This window comes from Engraulis encrasicolus, chromosome 3 (assembly GCF_034702125.1).
Source record: "Engraulis encrasicolus isolate BLACKSEA-1 chromosome 3, IST_EnEncr_1.0, whole genome shotgun sequence".
NCBI lineage: Eukaryota > Metazoa > Chordata > Actinopteri > Clupeiformes > Engraulidae > Engraulis > Engraulis encrasicolus.
The window spans coordinates 47,172,820-47,196,153 of NC_085859.1; the positions used below are offsets into that span (position 1 = coordinate 47,172,820).

The window sequence follows — 23,334 nt, forward strand, 5'->3', positions numbered from 1 at the left end:
AGTGCATAGTGCTCAATTTTTTCCACAACACTATGCACTAAAGACCTCAGTGCACTGTGTGCACTGTGCACTGACTGTCAGTGCACTGACGAAAGTGCGTCATTTGAGACATAGCCTCTGACTATGGGTTGTTGAGATATGACCTCACTTCCTGTTTGGCGTCTGTTTGGAGGATTTTGATTGGCTGTTATGGCCAAATGGTAAAATATGTAATAAAACCCTTTCAGGGATCTCTTCAGAGTGCTCCAGAGATCATGTGTATCAAGTTTTGTGACAATCAGACAAAATTTGAAGGATGAGGAGCCTTTTATTGATTTTCACCAAATCCAAAATGGTGGACATTCTATTATGGCGGATATGATGTCATAGGGTACGTTGGATTCGTCTTAGTCCAAGGATTTTATCAGTACTACCAGATTAAAAATTGAGCATGCGGTTCAAACGTTACAGGCAGAAATGTAGCTAAAACTTTGACCAGCTGGTGGCGCTAGAGAGTTTGAGCTAGCGACCTGAATTTGTTTAGGCCGTCTTTGATTGGCTGTCACGGACGAACGATAACACATGTCAAAAATTGAGGGAGGAGTAGCATTTTTATTGATTTTCACAAAATTCAAAATGGCGGGAAGACTATCCAGGCGGAAAATGACGTCATAGAGTGCGTTGGGTTCATCTCGGCCCAAGGATTCCTGGGATTTTTTTAAAATTGGCCCAGCGGTTCAAAAGTTACAAGCAGAAATGTACTTGCAACTTTGGCCTGCTGGTGGCGCAAGAGGGTTGGGGCTGGGTACCTAAATATTGCTATGGGGCATGCTGAGCGGGCCTTGAACCTGTGTGCCAATTTTCAGCATTTTCCTGTGTACGGTTCTATGGGCTCCCATAGACATCCCTAAGGAAAGGAAACATGAATAATAATCGTAAGAAAACGTACAAACACTATAAGGTGCCAGGAAGCTTCGCTGCTTGGCCCCTAATAAAATGTTAAAAAAAAACCTATAAAATACATGTACCCTACATTTACAAAATGTGTACATGTTTAGTTATCAAATATGGTTCTGGGGGAAATGTGTTACAAATAAAATAAAATAAAAACCCAGAAAAGCCGTAAATAATGATACTTCAAAAATGTCATTGTGAGTGTTTGCCAACGTTCAGAAGGATTTTGACTCGTACTTGTCTGAGAATAGATTCAGCTTTTGCTCCTTCTTCTTGGATTTGAACTCCGCTTGAATCTCCAGAAAGGTTTTGTTTTTGGTCTCTGGTACCATGAAGAATGTGTAGATGGACACAATGACACAGACAGCCAAGAACACTAGAAAACAGTACTGCTCGAGCCCACTCTGTATGAAGAAATGAGAGGAGAGCATGAATTCAGTATAAATGCACAGGACACTTTAAATACTGAAATATGAAATCATATTACTGGTAGGTTTGTTATGTGGCTTGTTTGAGAAACAATTTCACTAAGACGATGTGTTTTCAAAACAGTCAGTGTCAGTCAGTATTCCATGACATGTGAATGGATCCGCTATTAGGAAAAACTTACTTTGAGCCATCATGCATGCATGCATAGCATTCTTGTTCTACTGTAATATACAGTATTGCTACTTCACAAGCAACTAAATTCTTCCCAATGGAATTGCACTTCCATGTACAATATTTGATCAAAAAGTCTCAAAAAACCGTTGTTATCCCTATTGCACTAGGGACTTGTACTAATTTCAATTTATTAATTTAGGGGGATAGCCCCTGTACGTCTTTGTTGGGTAAATGTTGAAGTTGTAATTCTCCCTCCACTGTCAGCCTCTAGCCAGCAAGGCCACTGACACCCCCCCCCATCCCCCACCACCATATCTGCGACTGAACATTCCACCTGCACTACTATACTTGTGACTGAACTTTCAACCTGCACTAACTCAAAACATGCACACACACACACACACACACACACACACACACACACACACACACACACACACACACACACACACACACACACACACACACACACACACACACACACACACACACACACACACACACACACACACACACAAGCACACTGCACTTTCTGCACTAAGCCCAAACATACACACACTGACACACACTGACACACACACACACACACACAGACACACGAACACACACACAGACGCACACCGCACCTTCTACCTGCACTAAACACATACACACACATACATACACACACACACACACACACACACACACACACACACACACACACACACACACTGCTGCTGGTGTACTTGACAGACCTTTTTAATATTTATTTTTCTTCAAAATGCTACTATTACCATGTCAGAACGCTATAAAGGACTTTTTAGGAAAAGCACAAAAGCACAACAATACCTCTTAATGTATGTCCTCTACAAGTCTTCTGTTGTCCAGTCTTGCACTTTAAATGTCTGTATGAGCACTGTCTATGTCCATACTGTCTTAAGTCCATGTATAAAGGATATATAAAGGATGTATAAAGGATATCTCGTTTTCGAGGGGGTCCCCACTTGTGGGTCCGTCACTTGTGACGGTTGCACTTACTACAACAAATGGGAAAGCGATGGATATGATGAAGAAACTGATCCAGTTGACTGATAGGCCAATCATACACGCCGCCGGCCTCACCATTTGGGTAAAGAGCTCAGAGTTCAGAGTACCAGTCACACCACCTGCAGGACAAGAAGGAAAGTCAAGTCAAGTCAAGTAGGTTTTATTGTCAATTTCTTTACATGCACTGGTCATACAAAGAATTTGAAATTACATTTCTTGCTTTCCCATACAGACATAGACTAATCTAGGTAAGGACATAGACAGTATAGACATAGACAGTACTTATACATGGACTTAAGACAGTATGGACATAGACAGTGCTCATACAGACATTTAAAGTGCAAGACTGGACAACAGAAGACTTGTAGAGGACATACATTAAGAGGTATTGTTGTGCTTTTGTGCTTTTCCTAAAAAGTCCTTTATAGCGTTCTGACATGGTAATAGTAGCATTTTGAAGAAAAATAAATATTAAAAAGGTCTGTCAAGTACACCAGCAGCAGTGTGTGTGTGTGTGTGTGTGTGTGTGTGTGTGTGTGTGTGTGTGTGTGTGTATGTATGTGTGTGTATGTGTTTAGTGCAGGTAGAAGGTGCGGTGTGCGTCTGTGTGTGTGTTCGTGTGTCTGTGTGTGTGTGTGTGTGTGTCAGTGTGTGTCAGTGTGTGTATGTTTGGGTTTAGTGCAGAAAGTGCAGTGTGCTTGTGTGTGTGTGTGTGTGTGTGTGTGTGTGTGTGTGTGTGTGTGTGTGTGTGTGTGTGTGTGTGTGTGTGTGTGTGTGTGTGTGTGTGTGTGTGTGTGTGTGTGTGTGTGTGTGTGTGTGTGTGTGTGCATGTTTTGAGTTAGTGCAGGTTGAAAGTTCAGTCACAAGTATAGTAGTGCAGGTGGAATGTTCAGTCGCAGATATGGTGGTGGGGGATGGGGGGGGGTGTCAGTGGCCTTGCTGGCTAGAGGCTGACAGTGGAGGGAGAATTACAACTTCAACATTTACCCAACAAAGACGTACAGTACAGCATAACGTTCATTATTCCTAACTGCTAAATCAAGTCTTTGTGTGTTTTTCTTTTGTTTCAGACATGTAGAAGCTTTATTAGACGTTAACATTATTAGACGGTGTAACTTCAGTCTTCATCAGAGGGTCACATGAATGTTGATACATGCCGTACTTCGGAAGTTACATGGCGTACTTCAGATGTTACACTTTCGAAATGTAACCAAGTGGAACTTTAGATGTTAATTTTCCTAAATTAATAACATCAATATTGATAATTGTAATTGCACGACTACGCCACTGGGGGAATTCCGCCACCCAGAATATAGACACAAACCATTGATAAAATCAAAGGCACAACAGGTTCGTGTAGATACGGCCAGAGACTCGTTTCCCCTTTTGAAATAAAAATACTTTATTTATACATAGCAATAAAATAAAATAAAATGACAAGACACTTCAAACTGACCGCACTGCCTAAATTAAAACAAGGGTGGAGAAGTAGGCTATAGATCGGCTGCTTTGAATAGGCCTATTACAAACGGCGTTCAGGGCAGGTTAATATAACTAGCTAGATGTATATTTATTTAAATGCACACACCACGGCAAGCAAGTGATTCAATCAGTGAGGATATACACTACAAGCGCCAGTCAACATCATCACTAGTTCTACACCGGTGAGTTAATTCCATAGGTTGCACTTACAACTACTTGTGCAGGAGGCTACAAGATACACGAACGATGCCACACAGGAATTTGCCCTACGCAGTTTATACTGACAGCCATAGACAATAAGGAAGGAGGCGGCCAGCCTGACACAAACAGAAAGAAAACAAACAAACAAAACGGAAAAGAAAGCTAAAATTACTACAAAAGGACAAAACAGCAGTGAACATTCGATGCCCAAGACCCTCGACGGCACTCTCCACGCAACTGGACAGCGTGTGAAGGGTTACACAAACAGTCCGGGCACCAAGGTCTCCATCCAACCCAAAATAGACAGAGGGGATGTTCAACCACAGTGCAGTCCAGGTGCCACAGGACCGGCACCCACAACCACAGCACGGGGTACCCAACAGCAACCACACCCGGACGCCGGGAAAGCTCCAAATCGCCCACCGTTTCGGGTGTTTTTATAAAAAAAATATGTCCTTGCTGCCACTAACTAGCAAGCCATTCAGCGGCTGCTATCGTCTCGTGACGTCTTTAAACGACGGCAAGACAGAGGGACACACCTTGCCCTGCGTACAGGCACTTCAACCCGTTACAGAAACATTTCAGGTAAAACTATGTCAGACAAAACTATTTCCCCTCCACCCCGTTTCCGGAACGAGAGCGTGTGGACGCTGGCGCGTTTTAGCTGCCGCTGCTCGCTTTCTTCCACTCTTTTCAACCACAACAAACTACCCCACTAAAATTTTGGACCCGCGTCCAAACGTAATTGACGACCCTTGGTTTAAAGGTACACTGTGCAGGAAATGGTCAAAAAAGGTACTATGCTGCTCATTGAAACTGTCGCCTATTGCCAAATTTGACCTTTTCATGAAAGTTTACTAACTATACTAATATTTTCAGGTATGGCCCAAGTACAGTCATTTTTGCAGTTTAAAATGGCTATTTCTGGAAATTCAAAATGGCGGACCATGGAGAAGATCCCCCTTGAAAAGTATTTTTTTTTCCAGTCATAATGAATATTTAGAATTTGATGGTGGTGGTAAATATTCATGAAAAGGGTAACATTAGTGAATGGGCAGCATGAATACTGGAAATAAACAACTAAACATCTCACACAGTGTCCCTTTAAGGAGTTGGACTGCAGATCAGAGGGTGGTTGCAGGTTCAAATCCCACCTGACCTCTACACCTCCATGCATGGCTGAAGTGCCCTAACCCCACACTGCTCCAGGGACTGTAACCAATACCCTGCGAACAACTAAGTCACTTTGGATTAAAGCATCAGCTAAATGTAATGTAATGTATTTCAATACTGACCTGGTCCCAAGCCAAAGCTGAGGATGAATGCAAAGACACAGGCCATGCTGAGATATGGCACCCATGGACTGGCCTCCTGAGAAGGGGAAAGTTGAAGGATACGTTAGTCCTGTGTTGAGAGCTTTTTGAGGCCCTCGGTACGCTTGCTACGAGCCGTAAATTAAGTGCGCCACCGCGAGCAACCGACTGCACGTACTTGCTTTAAAAGCAGTGGATGAACACACAAAATACTGGCGGTGTCATCCAGGGGGCAGAGAGAGCGCAGCATTGCGATGCGGAAATTGGGAACACAGACTGTAAGGAAAACAAAACAAAAAGAAGGACTAGGAATGACAAGGAGACAATACTGCTAATGCTCCCACATTTGCACGCTCCCTTTTCAAAGTGCAACAAGGAAGTATGATCGCAAATGTTTGTCATTTTGGACAAGTATGGATGCAGTTTCTAGTGTGCGGGCACTAGTATGTGTATCCGAGGCAAGCGAGGCTAGTAGGCAAGCGAGCCCGATCTCACGCCTTTCGTAAAGTCTTCACGAAAAAAATAGAGTAATTTTCGTGGTGCATTCACGTTATTGCCCGCCTTTCGTAAAGTCTTCACGAAAATAATAGATTCATTTTCACGCTGCCTATTCACTTGAATTGCCCCACTGCTGCTATGGTTATCCAAACGTCTGCAGGGGCGGGGAGGGGGTGCTGACAGAACACTGCTGATACACTCGGGACTCACTAATTCGACGCCCTTTCGGTACTTACGCCTTATGTCCCCTAAACCTAAACCTAAACCTAAACCTAACCCTAACCCTAACCTTAACCCTACTTAACCCTAAACCTAACCCTAACCTTAACCCTAACCTTGACCCTAAACCTAACCCTAAATTGCTTGTTTGAAATGTTCGATTACCATGTGACGGTAGGAAAGGGCATCAAACTAGTGGGTCGCTAGGCAACAGTCGGGCAATTCAAGTGAATAGGCAGCGTGAAAATTAATCTATTTTCGTGAAGACTTTACGAAAGGCGGGCAATAACGTGAATGCACCACGAAAATTACTCTATTTTTTTCGTGAATACTTCACGAAATGAGTGAGATACGGTTGGGCAAGCGTACCGCGCCTTACTCCTTTTCTGAGTTGTCTGTAATGCGATAGAGCAATTGTCACTGAAATTTTTACGTTTGCTGTTGTCTTCGTTACTTAATTTGGATTTGCCTCAGCTTGGTTTAGAATGGCAAGCCTTCAAAACCAGCCTTTTTTTAAAATGTGCAAATCACCAAGAGGTTAAAGGTGTTCACCGGTAGCCTATTCATCAAGAACCATAACAACTTCCATCGTGTGTTCTTCGTTGTGCATCGATTTTGGAATTTACAAGTGTTTCTTTGATTTACAACAAGCCAAATAGAACATGATATAAGCCATATTTCACTACTTTTTATGGAGTACCAGTAACTTGGTCTGTTGCCCATTAAGAAAAAAAGTTAAGGGTGGTCATAGGGACAGGGTTTAAAATGCTCAAAGCTAGCCATTCTGAAAAAGGCTGAGACCAATCCAACTGAGCCACATAAAGAAGAAAACAGGAAACTAAAACATTTGATAGCTAGTTTGGAACCACTCTACTGCTTTGCATTAATAGAGTACAACTGCATTACATTACATTACAACTTCTTTACTTCTCAACTTAATTAATAGAAGTATTTAATTAATAAACTGCATTATGAAGCGAATTGTGTTTCATTTACAGAAGGAGAAAATTACTTACAGAGAAAGAGAGAGTCAGGGTTAAACCCAAACACCAGACACTCATTAACGAGTATCCTCCAATGATGAGGACTTTCCTGCCCAAAGACTCAACCAAGAAGCCCTGGAGAACAGAAAAGAAAAGATGACAACAGATGATGCTGATGTCAATGTATTTCAATCATTTACCTGTTAACTGTTTTAGTGGCAGGCTAGCTATGAAAGGCCATTCACTAGTGCTAGGCCAGCCTTGCAAAAGCGACCTCTGCAATTACAGGACTACATGGAATCTTAAAATAAACGTGTCTCAACACATCTCCAACACTCTGGAATTTTGGACATAGGACCCAATTTCATAGTGTGCCAGAGTGTCACTTTAACATACAGTAGTCTGATAAACTCAATTGTGCCGCATCCCAACACAGTAATAATTGCATAGAACTAACTTTTCTATGTGTGAATGTGTTATCATTGGACCTAATGTTCTTATATGGGTATTTTGCTTTCCCTATGATAAACTTACTGACACAGTTACTCTTTGCCATCAGCACAACCATTAATGTAATAGCATGCAGCCATGCAAGAATGGACTTACACTGATGACAGCAGTGAAAAATTCACTTAGTCCAGAGCCAAGCGTTACATACAGAATCTTATCCTCCGGAATGCCTGCTTCCGTAAACACGTAGGATGCATAGAAATAGATCTGAGAAACGAAATCAGAGCATACAGAGCAGGGGGTGATGGTTTAGTAAAGGAACACAGCATTGTCTATGATACCGTAGGCCTATAGGAATTTGACTTCATTCATTGTATGGTTTTTGCAGATACAAAACATTGGAAGTTATTGAGATAAATCCAGCAAAAGATTATACAAAATCTAATTTTAACCATGAATTCAAATTCTATGTCTAATGTCCAAAAAAGCCATTACAGTACAAATATCGTTTTCTCATAAAACACAATAGACAATCATTTAAGTCCTACTGCATTGATGCCGTTGAGCTGAAGGAACAGTTGTAATATGATGACGCTGACAAGTTGCCAGCGGAGGCTCTTATCCATGAACACTTCCCAGGGGTTTTTGGGCTTCACTCCCTCAGCCTCAAGTCTCTCCTGCTCCATGTCCGCCTTCTCGACCAGATATTCAGCTTCGCCGTGAAGGTGTTTCAGCGCTGACGAGGTGATAAGATAGCAGGCAATTCTGCGGTCAACATTTGCTTTTGACTCATTCAAATCATTAAATATTACCAGGGCTCTAAATTAACTTTATTTTCATCACCAGCTGAAAATGGCTGATAGATTTAATCTCACTAATGGGTCAAAGTGTCTAGTAAGCTGGTCTTTTCTATTAGCCAAACTGAAATTCGTTGGCTGGTGTTAATTTAAAGCCTTGAATATCACACTGTGGGCGAAATTTTGAAAGAGGTTTGAAGAATGAATACTTGGAAATTACAGTAGTTGATCATTAAATGTTACATTGTGAGAGAGAATAGACTCTGAATACCTTTGTCACATGCAGTCTCATCACCCCTGTCGATCAGTAGGTATCGTGGACTCTCAGGGCAACAGGGTAGGGTGAGGAGCTGCAGTATTGCTGGGATGGCGGTGGTCTCCAACAACAGGGCCCACCACTCCTCTCTGCCCAACAACTCTCTGGAAGATATCAGGCAGGACAGACGGTCATGTAAAACACTTGGAGATGCGATGATGTGTCCTCAGTATTGTTAGATGGATGCGGTGTGTGTGTGTGTGTGTGTGTGTGTGTGTGTGTGTGTGTGTGTGTGTGTGTGTGTGTGTGTGTGTGAGTGTGTGCGTGCGATAGAGAGAGAGAGAGAGAGAGAGAGGGAGAGAAAGAGAGAGAAAGGGTGCATGTATCACTTGTCGTGTGTTTGGCACCCCCTAGAGAAATCTAAAATAGACTGTGGGCTTTCAAACTGAAAGACAGGCAGACAGACAGACAATACCCAGACAAACCCATTCCAGCGGGCCAGGTAACTACGAACAAACAAATGTAGGCTATGAAAGCCCATTGGGAAACTACAACTCTCATAGTCATTGTGACACAGCACTCCACAGCACACAAGTAAACACTGCACACAACAAAATTGCATTTATGCCTCACCCGTGCAAGGGGGCAGCCCTCAATGGTGCCCCAAGGGAGCAGTGCGGCGGGACGGTACCATGCTCAGGGTACCTCAGTCATGGAGGAGGATGGAGGAGAGCACTGACTAATTACTGCCCCCACCAACCTGGCGGGTCAGGAGATGAACCGGCAACCTTTGGGCTACAAGTCTGACACCCTAACCGCTTACCCATGATTGCCCATGCTGCCCATGCCTATGCTGTATACGTTCATCAACTCTTTAAATTTCATCCTCCTAGATACGTCTCTGCAAGTGTAATCAAATATTCTACAAATAATTATCATTAATGAATGTAAACATGAACACTGCAAACAAGCCAGCGAGCCAGTGAGCCAACAGCATCTGCACGTAGGAAGAATTAAATGCGAGTTAGCCCTTATAGGTCGAGGTGCCTCTGAGCAAGGCAACTCACTCCACTTTGCCTCAGACAGGTACCAATACTCTGTACCTCAATTTAATTTGACTTATGTTAAATGTCTGCTAAATGTGATGCAATTTTGAACGTATACTAATGGTGATTGAATCCCATTTTTTTGTAATGCGACTGTCGAAGCACCTAACCATGCATTGCTCCATGGACTGTAACCAATACCCTGTTCCTACAATGCATAACTGCCTGTCGCTTCGAGTAAAAGCGTAAAATAATGTAGAGTGTACAATAATCTTGATTTAATCCATACTACTTACTGCAGTCCGACTACCTGTGCGATGAAAATGCCCAGGGTGAGGGATATGGATGTGCTCGTTCCCAAAGCCCCACGTAACGCCCTGGGAGCAATCTCAGTGAGGTAGATCGTTTGCACACACATAGACACACCTGTTCAGAAGAGGAAAATGAGAGCTGAGGTAAGGATTATAATGCTGCCAGTTGGTAAAAGTCAGAAGAGTTATTACATTTTAAACAAATGGGATGCGCACATGTGTAAAACGTGTAAGACAATTGCTACGTTTACATGACACATTTACATGTAATTCTGAATGAAGTCCATTTAATTCTGAATAAAACAATTCTGCTTTGAAAACGTCATATAAACACTTCTTAATTCGGGATTAAATGAAAGAGCAAAGGAAATTTGATGGAACTATTTAATTCTGAATTATTAATTCTGAATTAAAAAAAGTCATGTAAACGTAGCAAGTAATGATGATACACAGGTAACTTGTTGGCAACACTGCTTGCTACTTCATCACTTAATTTTGGCAATATGGTTTATATTGGATGAGCTCTACAGCGGTCCGCAACAATTTCGGCACCGCGATTGTTCAACAGAAGGCAACATTTGGTGAACCTCCCCATCAGAAAAAAATTAGACAATCAAGTCAAATCAACGTTGCTACAAAAAATGATGTCCTGTGTATCATCACCTTCAGTGGTAGATAAAGATTAATTTTGGATGATCTTTACCTCCATTTATGCCACTGAGAAGTCTGGAAACGATGAGCAGCTCAAACAAACGGCTGAAATAACTTATTCCCACAAAAGCAGCTGCTAGCAAAGCAAAAATGTTGTTGATTAACATTGCACCTTTTCTGCAAGGAGAAGGGGGACATATTAATTATTTGAGATACAATCTGTTATACAATGAATGTTATGTACAGTGGAGGAATTTGCATTGCAGTTTCTCATATTTTCAGACTTTGGACTGCGGGCAGGGCCATAACCAGACATTTTCAAATGCAGAGGTCAAGTACAACGTGCTGTACTGCATACTGTACATTTATAATGCTTCAAACACTTCAGTCAAACTCTTACAGTAAGTTTGTTTTCATTAATCCCTGCCTTGAGGATAAATGGGGGTGGTGTAGACTGAATGTATCATTGTTGATCATATATCGGTTTACATCAATAGATAAATTATACATTACTGAAAAAAAATACAGAGGACATTACCTCTGTGTCCTCAATGGTAGTTACGGCCATGCCTGCGGGTGTGTAATATAACTAAATAAACATACAATACCAACCTTCCATACTTGATGGCCAGTGTTCCCCCAACCCAAGAGCCCACCAGCCCCCCAAGAGTGAAGATGGACACAATAATGGACCAGAAGAGGGTCAGTAGCTCCTCTGATATGGCAGACTCGTATCTCTCCGTCCATGTTTGGTTGATAAATGTCATCACATACTAAGGGATGAGGAACAGAAACAACCAGACATGATGTGTGTGAGATTATCGCGTCAGAATAGCAGCTGTGGAGGGGAGGTACGGTGGCTCAATGAGCTGAGACGGTGTAGCAAAGATTTCCTTTAGTAGATAAAGATACCCCAAGCTTGTTCATTTCCGTTATCCATTTCTTTTCTTTTTTTCTCTCGGTCTTTTTGACTTTATTTAGGATAGGACAGTGAAGGTGGTGACAGGAAGCAAGTGGGGAGAGAGAGACGGGGAAGGGCCGGCAAAGGACCCGGGCCAGTCGCATGGTAGACGAGTACCCTACCGGTTAACCACGGCAGGGCCTCCGGGATCCCTTTAACGTCAGGTGAACGCCCTTTTAGGAGACCTTCGGTTAGGAGACCTTTGGAGGCTTTAGGTTGAGAATAAATGAAGTTCCCTTATAGCGCTGTGGGTGGCGGTAGTGCACATCTTATGCAAGCCACCACCAAACCTCACAAAAAGAGAAGAAGATGGATGGGACAACGCCCCTTTTTTCTAACTCTCTAACGACCATTGTCATTGACACAGCACTCCACAGCACACAAGTGACCTCAGTCATGGAGGAGAATGGGAGAGAGCACTGGTTAATTACTCCCCCCACCAACCTGGCGGGTCGGAGTCGAACAGGCAACCTTTGGGCTACAAGTCCTTTGAAATACAAGAATTTGAGCACACTCCTTTGCATTGGGTGGGCGGAGTTTGGGATATCTTTCTCTAATGGACTATTTTTGCCCGTACAGTTATGCCGGCGACCCGGATTCGATTCCAATCTGAGGTTCTTTGCTGATCGTTCCCCTCTCTCTCTCCCACTAATTTCCTGTCACACACTCTTACTGTCCTGTCCTGATCAAAGGAATAACCCAAATAAGCCCAAGAACATCTCTTTAAAGGGGATAGACAATGGTTGAATGGGCTATTTACCCTTGTTCTGTGATGTGATGTATAGCCCAAAACAATGTGGCTGGGTCTGTAATGTCTTAGAACCATAAAAGGCTATGTGAAAACGCGTGTATTGGTTCAATATGCTTTGTTTGGCCTCAATTCGCTCACTTCTGTGCTTATTATAAATCCACCTAAATTATGACGCAGATTATTTGCCGTGCTTCCTGATTGGTTGTCCTTGCTATTACTTTTACAGCTAACTTTCTCGTAGTGTAAGGGCTAGGGTGGTAGCTCTAATTACTTGACTGCTAGAATGTGAACGGCCGGTGTTATTAGATATTAGTTATTAGATACCATACAATAAGATAAAATACGACAAAAACTAGCCATGTGCCATGGCACACTCGCGGATCCAGCACTATTATGTTCAAGCCAGAGGGGAAAGAACTGTCCTGTCCTGATCAAAGGCATAACAAGCCCAAGAACATATCTTTTTAAAAAAAATGGGAGATGGAGCAGAATTGTGACAAGTGGCAGTATTGGAAAAATAAAAATTCCCATCTCCAAATTATGACGCTGGCTATGTAATTTTGTTGCAGAATTTGCCGGTCCGGCCCTGGTTGCATCGTCAGAGGAAGTAGGCCTAGGTCCTTTGCCCCTTTCTTCTATTCGCCTTTTATTTCTCCCCATTTCGTTTCCTTTGTAGGACTTACAGCCAGGCACACAGCAGAAGGACGGCATAGTTGTAAGCGGCTACTGGTATTTTGAACCCAGAGACATTGATAGAACGTTGCTGTTACCCACCCAAGCACCGTTTAAAACACAAGATGTCGCTTAGGTGAAAAAGGCGAATATCACATTGGGTGCGTTCCAATATGCAACCTTGCATCCTCCATAGACTTAGACTTCTTTATTGCCCATTAAACTTACATACAGTAAAATGGAAAATTTGCTTTGGTGGTGGCATAAGGACGCACAAGGACACACAAGACAAACACACATCACAGTCAACACAATAAAGAATATATATATATATATATATATATATATATATATATATATATTCTTCCTTGCCATTGGAATTTTCAGTCTACGTCCAGATGGCAGCATCTGGAAAGCACCGTGAAGAGGGTGAGTAGGATCCAGATAGACTTGATGAGCCTTATTTGTTAGGGCCTGCGTGTGCAGGTGTGAAAGATGCAGCTGTTTGTATCCAATGATCTTTCCAGCCTGGCTGACGATCTGTGCCAATTTGTTCTTTTGCTTGACAGACATGATTTGTTTGACACAATGTTGAATGTCAGTACGCTCTCTGTCAGGGACTTATAGACCATGGACATAGTGCGCTGACTGGTGTTGAGGCCCCTGAGTTTCCTTAGGAGAGCCAGGCGCTGTCTGCCTTTTTTGAATGTGTAGTCCACATGGTCTTGGAACTGTAGCTGACTATCTATGACTGTCCCAAGGTATTTGAACTGAGACACATGCTAGTGTTATCAACAGCTTCACTTACAAAATTAACTACAAACAAAGACAAACAAAGACAAACTCGTCACACGCCACTACCGAGGGTCAGCACGTACACATGCGCCCCTCTCGACTCGTCACACGCCACTACCATATTTGTGCTTGTGGCCTTGTACCAGGAAGCAATATGACATGATGACATCACTGACAACAGCATTATATTCCAATATCTCCCAAAAGCTCAATTGTAAAGTCATTTTCTCATTTTCAAACTGGATGGTGAATGACCCACAAAAGTTGTTGTGGCTAGGCTGACAGCTGGGAAACTTTGTTGTTTTCTCCACGGAGGAGGGGCCAGGAGGCGGGGCGAGGCCACAAGCACAAGTAGAGTAGAGTAGAGTAGAGTACTTATATTGATCCCGAAGGAAATTAAGGTGTCAGTCAGCTTACATAAATACACAAATCCAAACGTACACAAAGAACTTTCACACATAAATGCACATTACAGTAAAAGTATATCGCCTCACACACTCTCTCTCCCTCCCTCCCTCCCTCCTTCCCTCTCCCCCTCTCTCTCACACACACACATATCCTCTCTCTCTCTCTCTCTAACCCTCCCTCCCCACACACACACACACACACATTGTCACACACACACACATTGTCACACACACACACACACACACACACACACACACACACACACACACACACACACACACACACACACACACACACACACACACACACACACACACACACACACACACACACACACACACACACACACACACACACACACACACACAAGGTTCTTGTAGGGCATCATGTTGCATACATATACACAAAAAGTCAAGATAAAAGTGTTCAGTACACATAAAAGAGCCAAAATAGTTCTAATGATTGTGCATTGTAGAAGTCCCTCAGTTAAAAAATAAAAGTAATAAAAAATAAAAATACGGCAGTTCACAGTAGCTTTTTCAGTGGTTGAGATAGTCCAGTAAGAATAAATTGCAGAATTAAATAGTTCACAGATGCTATCCCAGGGGATAGGTGAGGTAGCTGAGGTGGGGTGTAGTGAGTTTATTGTCCTGTGTTGAGCAGTCCCCTAAAGTGTCCAAGGTAGTGCAGGCGATTGCTCCATGGGGGTGGGGGTGTGTGGGGGGTGGGTGTTGGGTGAAGTGTAGCTGTTCAGTAGAGATAAAAAAAATCGGGAGGGGGTGGGGGTGGTTTAGGCTGTCCAGTCACCAATGACAATCTCTTTCATCGTGTCTTTCTGTGTGGTGTTGAAGAGCTGGATGGCCCTAGGAACAAATGACTTCCGTAGTCTGTCTGTACGGCAGGGTAAGGCCCGGAGTCTGTAGCTGAACACGCTCCTCTGGTTGGCCAGAAGCGGGTGCAGGGGGTGTCTGTCATTTTCCAGTATGGAGTCCAGTCTGCTCAGTGTCCTGTTTTCGGCTGTTGTAGTGAGGTCCTCCAATTCCATGCCCACCACAGACCTAGCTTTCCTCACCAGCCTGTCAAGGCGCCCCGCGTCCCTCTTCCTAATACTACCTCCCCAACAGGCGATAGCATAGGTAAGGACACTTGCCATGACAGACTGGTAAAACATCAGCAGGAGCCTGTTGCAGACGTTGAAGGATCTGAGCTTCCTTAGGAAGTAAAGCCTGCTCTGTCCTTTCTTGTACAGAGCATCTGAATTAGCAGCCCAGTCCAGTTTGTTGTCCAGGTGTACACCTAGGTACTTGTAGGTGTCAACTGTCTCCACTGTCTCTCCCTCAATAGAGACAGGCACCAGTGGCGGGGAGGTCCTTCTGAAGTCGACCACCATCTCCTTTGTTTTAGTGGCATTCAGCTGTAGTTGATTATCCTGGCACCATCTGACGAAGTTCTCCACCAGTTCCCTGTACTCTCCTTCCTGTCCATCCTTGATGCACGCCACAATAGCAGTGTCATCAGAGAACTTCTGCATGTGACAGGTCTCTGTGTTGTAGCTGAAGTCGGAGGTGTACAGGGTGAACAAAACAGGGGAGAGCACCGTCCCTTGTGGCGCGCCCGTGTTACTGACTACAGTCTGGGATGTATGGTCGCCGAGCCTGACGAACTGGGGCCTCCCAGTGAGGTAGTCAGTTATCCATGTCACCAGTCCTGTTTCCACTCCCATTCGCAGCAGTTTGTCCTTCAGCATGAGTGGCTGGATGGTGTTAAAGGCACTTGAGAAATCAAAGAACATGATTCTCACAGCCATGTCTCTCTTGTCCAGGTGAGAATGCACAAGTGGAGGATGGGAGTGTGCATATTGGAATGCACACATTGACTCCTGTTCAGGTTTCCCCGTCCATTTGCCACATTTGATCGCAGTCGCCATCTGGTGGAGGAACTGCACGTTTTTAAGGGGACAATAGAAGCTAATGGGAGTGACCCTTCTCATATATTACACTTTCTCTGGTAACTTTCCTCTATTCTTCCTGCCTCTTCTCTCATCATTGCCCCTCCTCTGTGAAAAAAACCCAATAAGGTTGCCATGCCACCCACTGTCAAGCTGCAGAGTGGGTTTTTATTGCCTTTTCCTGTTTTCAACATCCTTCCAAACGAGAGAATGACTTCTTGTAAATTAAGTTTTTAATAGATAATGAACTAGAAGCACTCAGAGAGCACAGACCTCCGCCAAGGAAGCTGATTAATAGAACATTTGACTATGAGTGCGTTACAATATGCGACTTGCCTCCTCCACTTGTCCTTGTCTCCTCGCCCCACCTCCTGGCCCTTCCTCCGTGGAGAAACCGATAAAGTTTCCCAGCTGTCAGCCTAGCCACAACAACTTTTGAGGGACCGTTTTTCATTCACCATCCCAATTGCAAACGAGAAGAAGGCTTTATAATTGAGCTTTTGCAAGGTATTGATATATAATGCTGTGGTCAGTGATGTAATCATGACATATTACTTCCTGGTACGAGGAGCCAAGCACAAGTGGAGGAGGCAAGGTCGCATATTGTAACGCAGTCTATGTTACACACTCTTTCTGCCTTCTTTTGTGGAGTTAGAAACTGCAATTCAATATGCAGTCACTAGGGGCGTCTAGATTTATAGGCCAGCAATGGTGAAGAATCTTTAAAAAGCTCCTGAGGACCATTCCATCATCGGCGTTAACCCCAAATCCGAGTTCAAGTTGGTAAACTGTGCTATTTTTAGACAGAGATTCCATCAGTTTTGCTAACCTGAAGCTCAGCTGAGTTGCCAAGGTAAATTATGCTCCAACTCAAACCTGGTAGCTCCCAGCTTCAATACCAGGCTAAATTAATCAGTGTTGTTAAAAAAAAAATGAACCTGTAGGAAACAATGTCACAATGGGCACGTTCCGCTTAATTCCCGCCATCATTTTACGAGATCAAAGCGAACCAGTCACTCAATTTTAATAGTCTATGATGTGATAATGCCAGTAAAAACTACAATAGTTACCATTGTCTTTCATTTCGGGGGATTCCTGATAATCAGCACATTTTTAAAAACTTTTATAGTGTTGTTTTACTAATATGATATTGAACAATTCCTTCCACGTAGACAAAGATGTGAGTGACCCAGTGGACAGAGGCGCTGCTTAATATGTGGACGCCCCGGGTTCAAGTCTTGTATGGCGACAGGTTATAGAGATGGACATTTCAAAACATACTTTCTCTCCTTTGATGTCACTTTGTGGCTGGCTTCATTTGCCATCAAGCAACAGGCCTACAGTTAAATGTAGACCTTGACATTTTACAGCATAGGCAATAAAAAACGTCTTCACAACCACCTTGCAGACGCCGACGCTTGAGTTTGCATTGCAATGATTCAACAAATGATCTCTGCCTAACGTTTTACCTAGGCTATGCTTTATTTAATCCGAAAACAAATTCTTCTGAAAGATAAAATTAAAACACCTTAGATGATGCAAGCATTTTATTTTTACGCATTGAAATGATGGCATTCGAGGTTCGGACGAGGCTCTCCCTTTAAGGATTGCGTTATGATCTGTCATTGCGCATGGTGGGGATTGAACGCGGGCCTCTCAACCAGAGTGCGGTTGCATTACCGCTCAACTACAGATGCTTGCATTATGTATCCGAGAAATACTTGATTTGACAAGGCATGCCCCAGTCTACAACATGATCGCATTTTCGACAATCGTTGATATGGACCTCCCCTGTACAACGTGCACGAGCGCAACGGCAGCTTTGATGAGTGCGGGTGAAGTGAAACTAGCTAAGGCGCAGATAATCTTCAGTGGTGGAACGGTGTCAGAAGCTGCCGTTAGTTGAAACTCGGCTTTTGCGCGTAAGCGCCGCTGAATTCAGCGCCAATGATGGAATGGTCCCCTGGTTCGTGATCCAGATCACCACCAGAATTGAATCACTTGTTCCTTGGGTCATTACCAACAACTCCACAAAGTTTCGTCCAAATCTGTTTATTCGTTTTTTAGTTTTCCTGCTGACAGAATCTTTAAAAAGGTCCTGGTTCCGGTTAGTGATCCGGATCACCACCAGAATTTAATCACCTGTTCCTTAGGTCATTACCAACAACTCCACATCATCCATATTGGTTGATAATTTTTTTGTTATCCTGCTGACAAACAGACAGACAGGCAGACAAACAAACCAACGCTACCGAAAACATTACCTCCTTGGCGGAGGTAATAAACCCTTGTACACAGTCTCACCCCAAGTAGTCAATATCTGACTACCTTTGGCCAGACTGCAATTTTGGATGTCTGAGGTATGCCTTTGGAGTCAAAATGTGACTTTGCCCTCAAAGGCGCCCCCTTGTGGCAGCATAACGTTATTGAGTTATAACATTACGTTTCGGAATAGGTTTTGGTTAAGGCCACATAGTACATGGCAGGAATACCCAAAACGTCAAAAATTGCAGTCTGGTCATACAGTAGGTAGGTAGTCAGAAATTGACTACTTGGGGTGAGACTGTGTTGACCCTTTCAATATCTAAGGTGACTCAAGGGTCAGCTGGGGCACCAAAGAAAATATTCTACGGAATAAACATTTGAACTAAAATGACTGTAGTAAGGTGTGAGCTGTTATTCACCAACTAGGGGCTTAGGGGCCAAATGGCTGCCTGCCTAGCCTGGTGACCAGATGCGCCTCTCGTGATGTCCAGCCCAAGCTACAGCATGCCTTTCAAAGCTGTAGGCCTATCTACCTCTTAACTTCATAAAGTAAATGACCTGAGGTCAAAAAGGTGTTCCTCCCAAGTGAATACACGAAGAAGAATGGCTAATGATTAGTGTTTTACAGGCACACAATGATTTGATTACATCGTTTTACAGGCAGAGCATTCAATCATGTCTCCAATGTGGTCAATAAAGTAGGTCCCACCCAAAGATTAGTTATGCCAGGGACAGTTATTTACAACAAAAAAAAGTCAATTATGTCTCCAAGTCGAAATGGTGGTAAATATATTACACATTCTTACCTTGCTGGGTGAATTTACAATAGATATGTTGTATCCATACTGAAACGCCCCGCCAATGCAAGTGGCACAGGCAGTCAAAAGCAGCGATAGTCTTGGAATCTTACAATAAACAGACAAATAAATAAATGTTCTTCATAAATGTTTCAATACAGTTGATAGGCTACATGTTTCAATGCAGTTAACGTGTACATCTTACCAGTCATGGTGTAATAATGCCAAAACTGAAGAAGTCCAAGTGTATTCAAAGTCATAATACGGCCCATTTTACCCACAATCACAAATAGCAAACCATGTTCTCTGATGATTTCTGAGATTCATTGGCAACCTGTGTTCAGGGCTGTAACCAGACATTTTCATATACCGAGGTCAAATACTGTGTGCTGTACTGCATTCTGTACATTTAGAATGCTTCAAACACTCTTTTTTTCATTAATCACTGTCGTAAGGATAAATGGGGGTGGCGTAGACTGAATCTATTGTTGTTGATCATATATCGAGTTTCGTCATAGATACAGTTAACATTACTGAAAAAAATACAGAGCACATGACCTCTGTGTCCTCAATGGTAGTTACGGCCATGCCTGTGTTTGAGTGCTTGCTAATGACTCAATGATGAGATCGAGATGTACTATGCACACGGCTGAGCGGGGAAGCATGCCAGCGTTCCAAAGTATGCTAGTAAGTAGTGGTGCACACATCCAAAATGCAGGTGCAGGACAAAAAGGTCAGACAACTATGAAAATGAAGTTGAATGTTTGCACACTTAAGACCGCTTTGCTTTAAAAAAAAAAAAATCCCCAAGTGAACGTTTTCGAGCTACACACTATTTTAGTTACGCGCCTCAGCCTAATGGGGTCATCCCTATGTTCCCCGGGTCCTATATGTTCCCTGCAAACGGGGAACTTACAGGTAGGACCCTTTTTTTCAAAAAAGGGTTCTATGCTCCCTGCTTGGTGTTGCACCTGTGACAAGGTTAGGTATAGGGATGGTTTTGGTCAGGGCACACATTTAAAACTCAGAAACATTGCATTACTGACAGTTTAAGTTTAGGGATGGTTTAGGGAAGGGTTAGATACAATGCGGGGAACTTCGGACCCTTTTTTTAAAAAGGGTTCTATGTTCCCCGCTGCTTCCAAGTAGACTGCTGCGGCATGGCAAAGCACAGTGTTGTTGCACCTGTGACAGGTTACAGGTTAAGTTTAGGGATAGTTTTGTTCAGGGCATAAATTTCCAACTCAGAAACATTGCATTACTGACAGGTTAGGTTTAGGGATGGTTTTGGGAAGGGTACAATTGAAAACTCTGAAACATTGCATTACTGACAGGTTAAGTTTAGGGGTGGTTTTGGGAAGGGTTAAATACAATGTGGAGAACCCTTTTTTCAAGAAAGAGCCATAAGCTCCCCGGTTCCATACAAAGACCAGGGATTATAGGTACGCTCCCCATCAGACTAATGCATTACAAAGTATGGCTTTCTCAAACTCTTACTAAGGTGCTGTTTCCACGTAGCCAGATATTTTTAAATGTAGATATTCTTTTCCTCCTGTGTAGGTGTAAACACCACCTGTGGATAAAAATAAAAACTTCACTGTGACAGGTGTGTTTTAGCCCCCTAAATGGGATCTTTTTAAAGCCAGACTTTGGATATGCATATTTTAAACATCTGATTAGGTGTTAACGGAAGGCCAAAACCAGTGTGTTTTCAAACACATCCATATACGTGTGAACAGCTCCTAAATGAACCATCTATGGGCAAGCAGAGCGGTTAGATAACTAACTGGATGAAACCCAAACAGCTAGTTCTAGAGCTCTACCAGCTATATTTATTAGTGGTCATTTTATCTCACCTGAAGAATATTCCGCTTCATTTTCTGTCACCCTCACATTCACTTTTATTGACCTTGCATTTACTTTTGTGTGATTAATATGCACAGTATGTGCTGCACCAACTAAATGGAGAGAGAAAAGGACCTGCCATGTCTGCCTCCTGTCTGTGGTCTTACCCAGGGCAGGATTAAAGCACAGGCTAGATATGGCTGTAGCCTAGGAGCCCCCACTAGCCAGGGGCCCCCTGATTGACCAAAAGTGAAAAATGACAGAATTGTGAAAAGATGCAATGTTGGAAAATTCATCTATCGTGTTAAACACAGTTGGTAGACATGTTATCCCTAATTCCTAGCTTGTAACTATGACACTGTCTGTGTACATTTGTTGCAAAATTTGCCTTCTGAGGGGGCCCACAGAAACCTGTAGCCTATAGACCCCAGGCCATCTTAATCCAGCCCTGGTCTTACCACAGGTGATTTCTCTAACGAGCTAATTCACTAATTAGTGTACCTCCTAGCACAGCAGGAGAGTTAATGAGAGCCAACTGGCTCAGTGAATTGGCTGTGGCAAATAAGTGTGGCAGGACTTACTTTTTACTTACTTTTTTGTAGAATGTGTTTTTATTCTTTTTTCAAAATGTTTTCATACAAACAGAGAAGTAAGAAGATCACATTATGCTAAAACAGAAGTAATAAGATTAAAATGGAAAATACTTTCACTTTGTCATATCACCATGTCAGGTCTATGGTGTGATGATGCCTTTAAAACTGTATTAAAAGATCCTAAAAATTGACAAAGCTAATATGTCTACCTTTTCCAATCAATCCTTCCTCATTCGTTAGGGAAAAGCATAGAATAGCAAGGATCTTTTCAGCACAAGTTTCATACTTGTGTGTGGGACATTTGTTTAAATAATAAAGACACACACGCCTGTCTGTACTCACAAGCTGAGCTTTTATTTACGATGGTTCCTATTATACAATTGACCTTTCATATTAGTCCACAGATCACTTGCTTGTAAAAAAAGCTTGTATGATCTTAGGCTTACGTACTGTATATTAAAAATATGCATACCAAGCAGTACATGCATGATTAAAAATAACGTTCCACACAATGGCTACGTTTCCATGATGTTTTTGAATCATATTTAATAGATCGGATTTAAATAGATCGGATTAAGAGTTATTTTGCGACGTATACATGGCACTTTCACTTAAATCTGATTAAACATCCGGGGAACAGAAAGCATTAGGCTCGTTCGTGACGAAGCAGTAAGATTTTTGCTAGGCAGTGGGCATGCACACTTTGCCAGTTTGATGCATTCTGGTTAGAATTTTCTAACCACAACTCACGAAACTGGCAAAGTGCGCATGCCCACTGCCTAACAAAAATCTTACTGCGTCGTCACGAACAAGCCTATTGCTATTGGACTGAGGATGCACGTGATGAGCGAGCCAAATAAGGCGTTGGGGCGTGGTCGCTAAACCTTCATGACTACCAGGACAGGTGCTAACCTTCTGCTAACCTTCTGCCCGAAAATGAATGCCTTCAGTCGGACACTGAAAGCTAGGGACATCCCCTATGGTCTGGTTCTTTCAAAATGCTAGTTAGCTTACCGACCTAGCTTAGAAAAACGAGTGGTCAAAGGGTGATGTGGAGTAACTTTGTTGTGCTTCATTACTTCGTAGGGCACTTTTACATCAATATATGGAAGCCACAACATTTATAGTCGCTTAGGGACTTTAAATTAAGCAAAACTTTCATGTGAAAATCAACAGGAAGTGCCGCCATTTTTTTCTCACTAGCAAAGAGCACGGGCTCTTGGCGCCATCGTGTGGCCAACGAGCATGCATGGAACGACTGGACTTATTGTAATTCTGAATAAAAGGTTACATGACAGAGGAACGTGTTTAATCGGATTTAGAAGAGGAATAAACCACCCACTTTAATCGGACTTAAGTTTAAATCAGAATAAACTTAAATCCTGTTTGGTAAGTGTTTACATGATATTTTTTAGAGCAGAATTAAGTTTTAATCAGATTTAAAGTGAGTTAAATCAGACATAAATATCTCATGTAAACGCATAGATTGTCTGTGTTCCCCTTGCAGCTGAGTAGGTTTATCTCCGT

The 23,334-nt window shown here is 42.8% G+C and overlaps 1 protein-coding gene across 2 annotated transcripts; it reads right to left on the bottom strand.

Moving 5' to 3' along the window:
• Positions 1–302: 302 nt before the first annotated feature.
• On the bottom strand, positions 303–21,369 carry LOC134446214 (solute carrier family 2, facilitated glucose transporter member 11-like). Of its 2 annotated transcripts, XM_063195529.1 has the most exons (13): positions 21,226–21,369; positions 19,379–19,477; positions 11,385–11,545; positions 10,825–10,949; positions 10,107–10,236; positions 8,780–8,928; positions 8,260–8,447; positions 7,868–7,978; positions 7,295–7,396; positions 5,544–5,619; positions 2,557–2,684; positions 1,171–1,337; positions 303–886 (listed from the first exon to the last, which is right to left on the bottom strand). In XM_063195529.1, the coding sequence occupies exons 1-13, from the start codon at positions 21,244–21,246 to the stop codon at positions 865–867; spliced, it is 1,479 nt and encodes a 492-aa protein (XP_063051599.1). In that variant the 5' UTR covers positions 21,247–21,369; the 3' UTR covers positions 303–864. The 2 variants fall into 2 exon arrangements, with proteins under 2 accessions (XP_063051599.1, XP_063051600.1); XM_063195530.1 differs by lacking the exon at positions 19,379–19,477.
• Between the last annotated feature and the right edge of the window lie 1,965 nt (positions 21,370–23,334).

Bases quoted from the DNA above. Each gene is read 5' to 3' on its own strand.
- LOC134446214 (XM_063195529.1), bottom strand. From the start codon at position 21,246: ATGAAGCGGAATATTCTTCAG. The intron at 10,950-11,384 runs GTTGGTATTGTA...TTCTCCTTGCAG, and splicing joins CTGGCCATCAAGTATGGAAG to AAAAGGTGCAATGTTAATCA. The intron at 7,397-7,867 runs GTAAGTCCATTC...TCTGTTCTCCAG, and splicing joins TTTTCACTGCTGTCATCAGT to GGCTTCTTGGTTGAGTCTTT.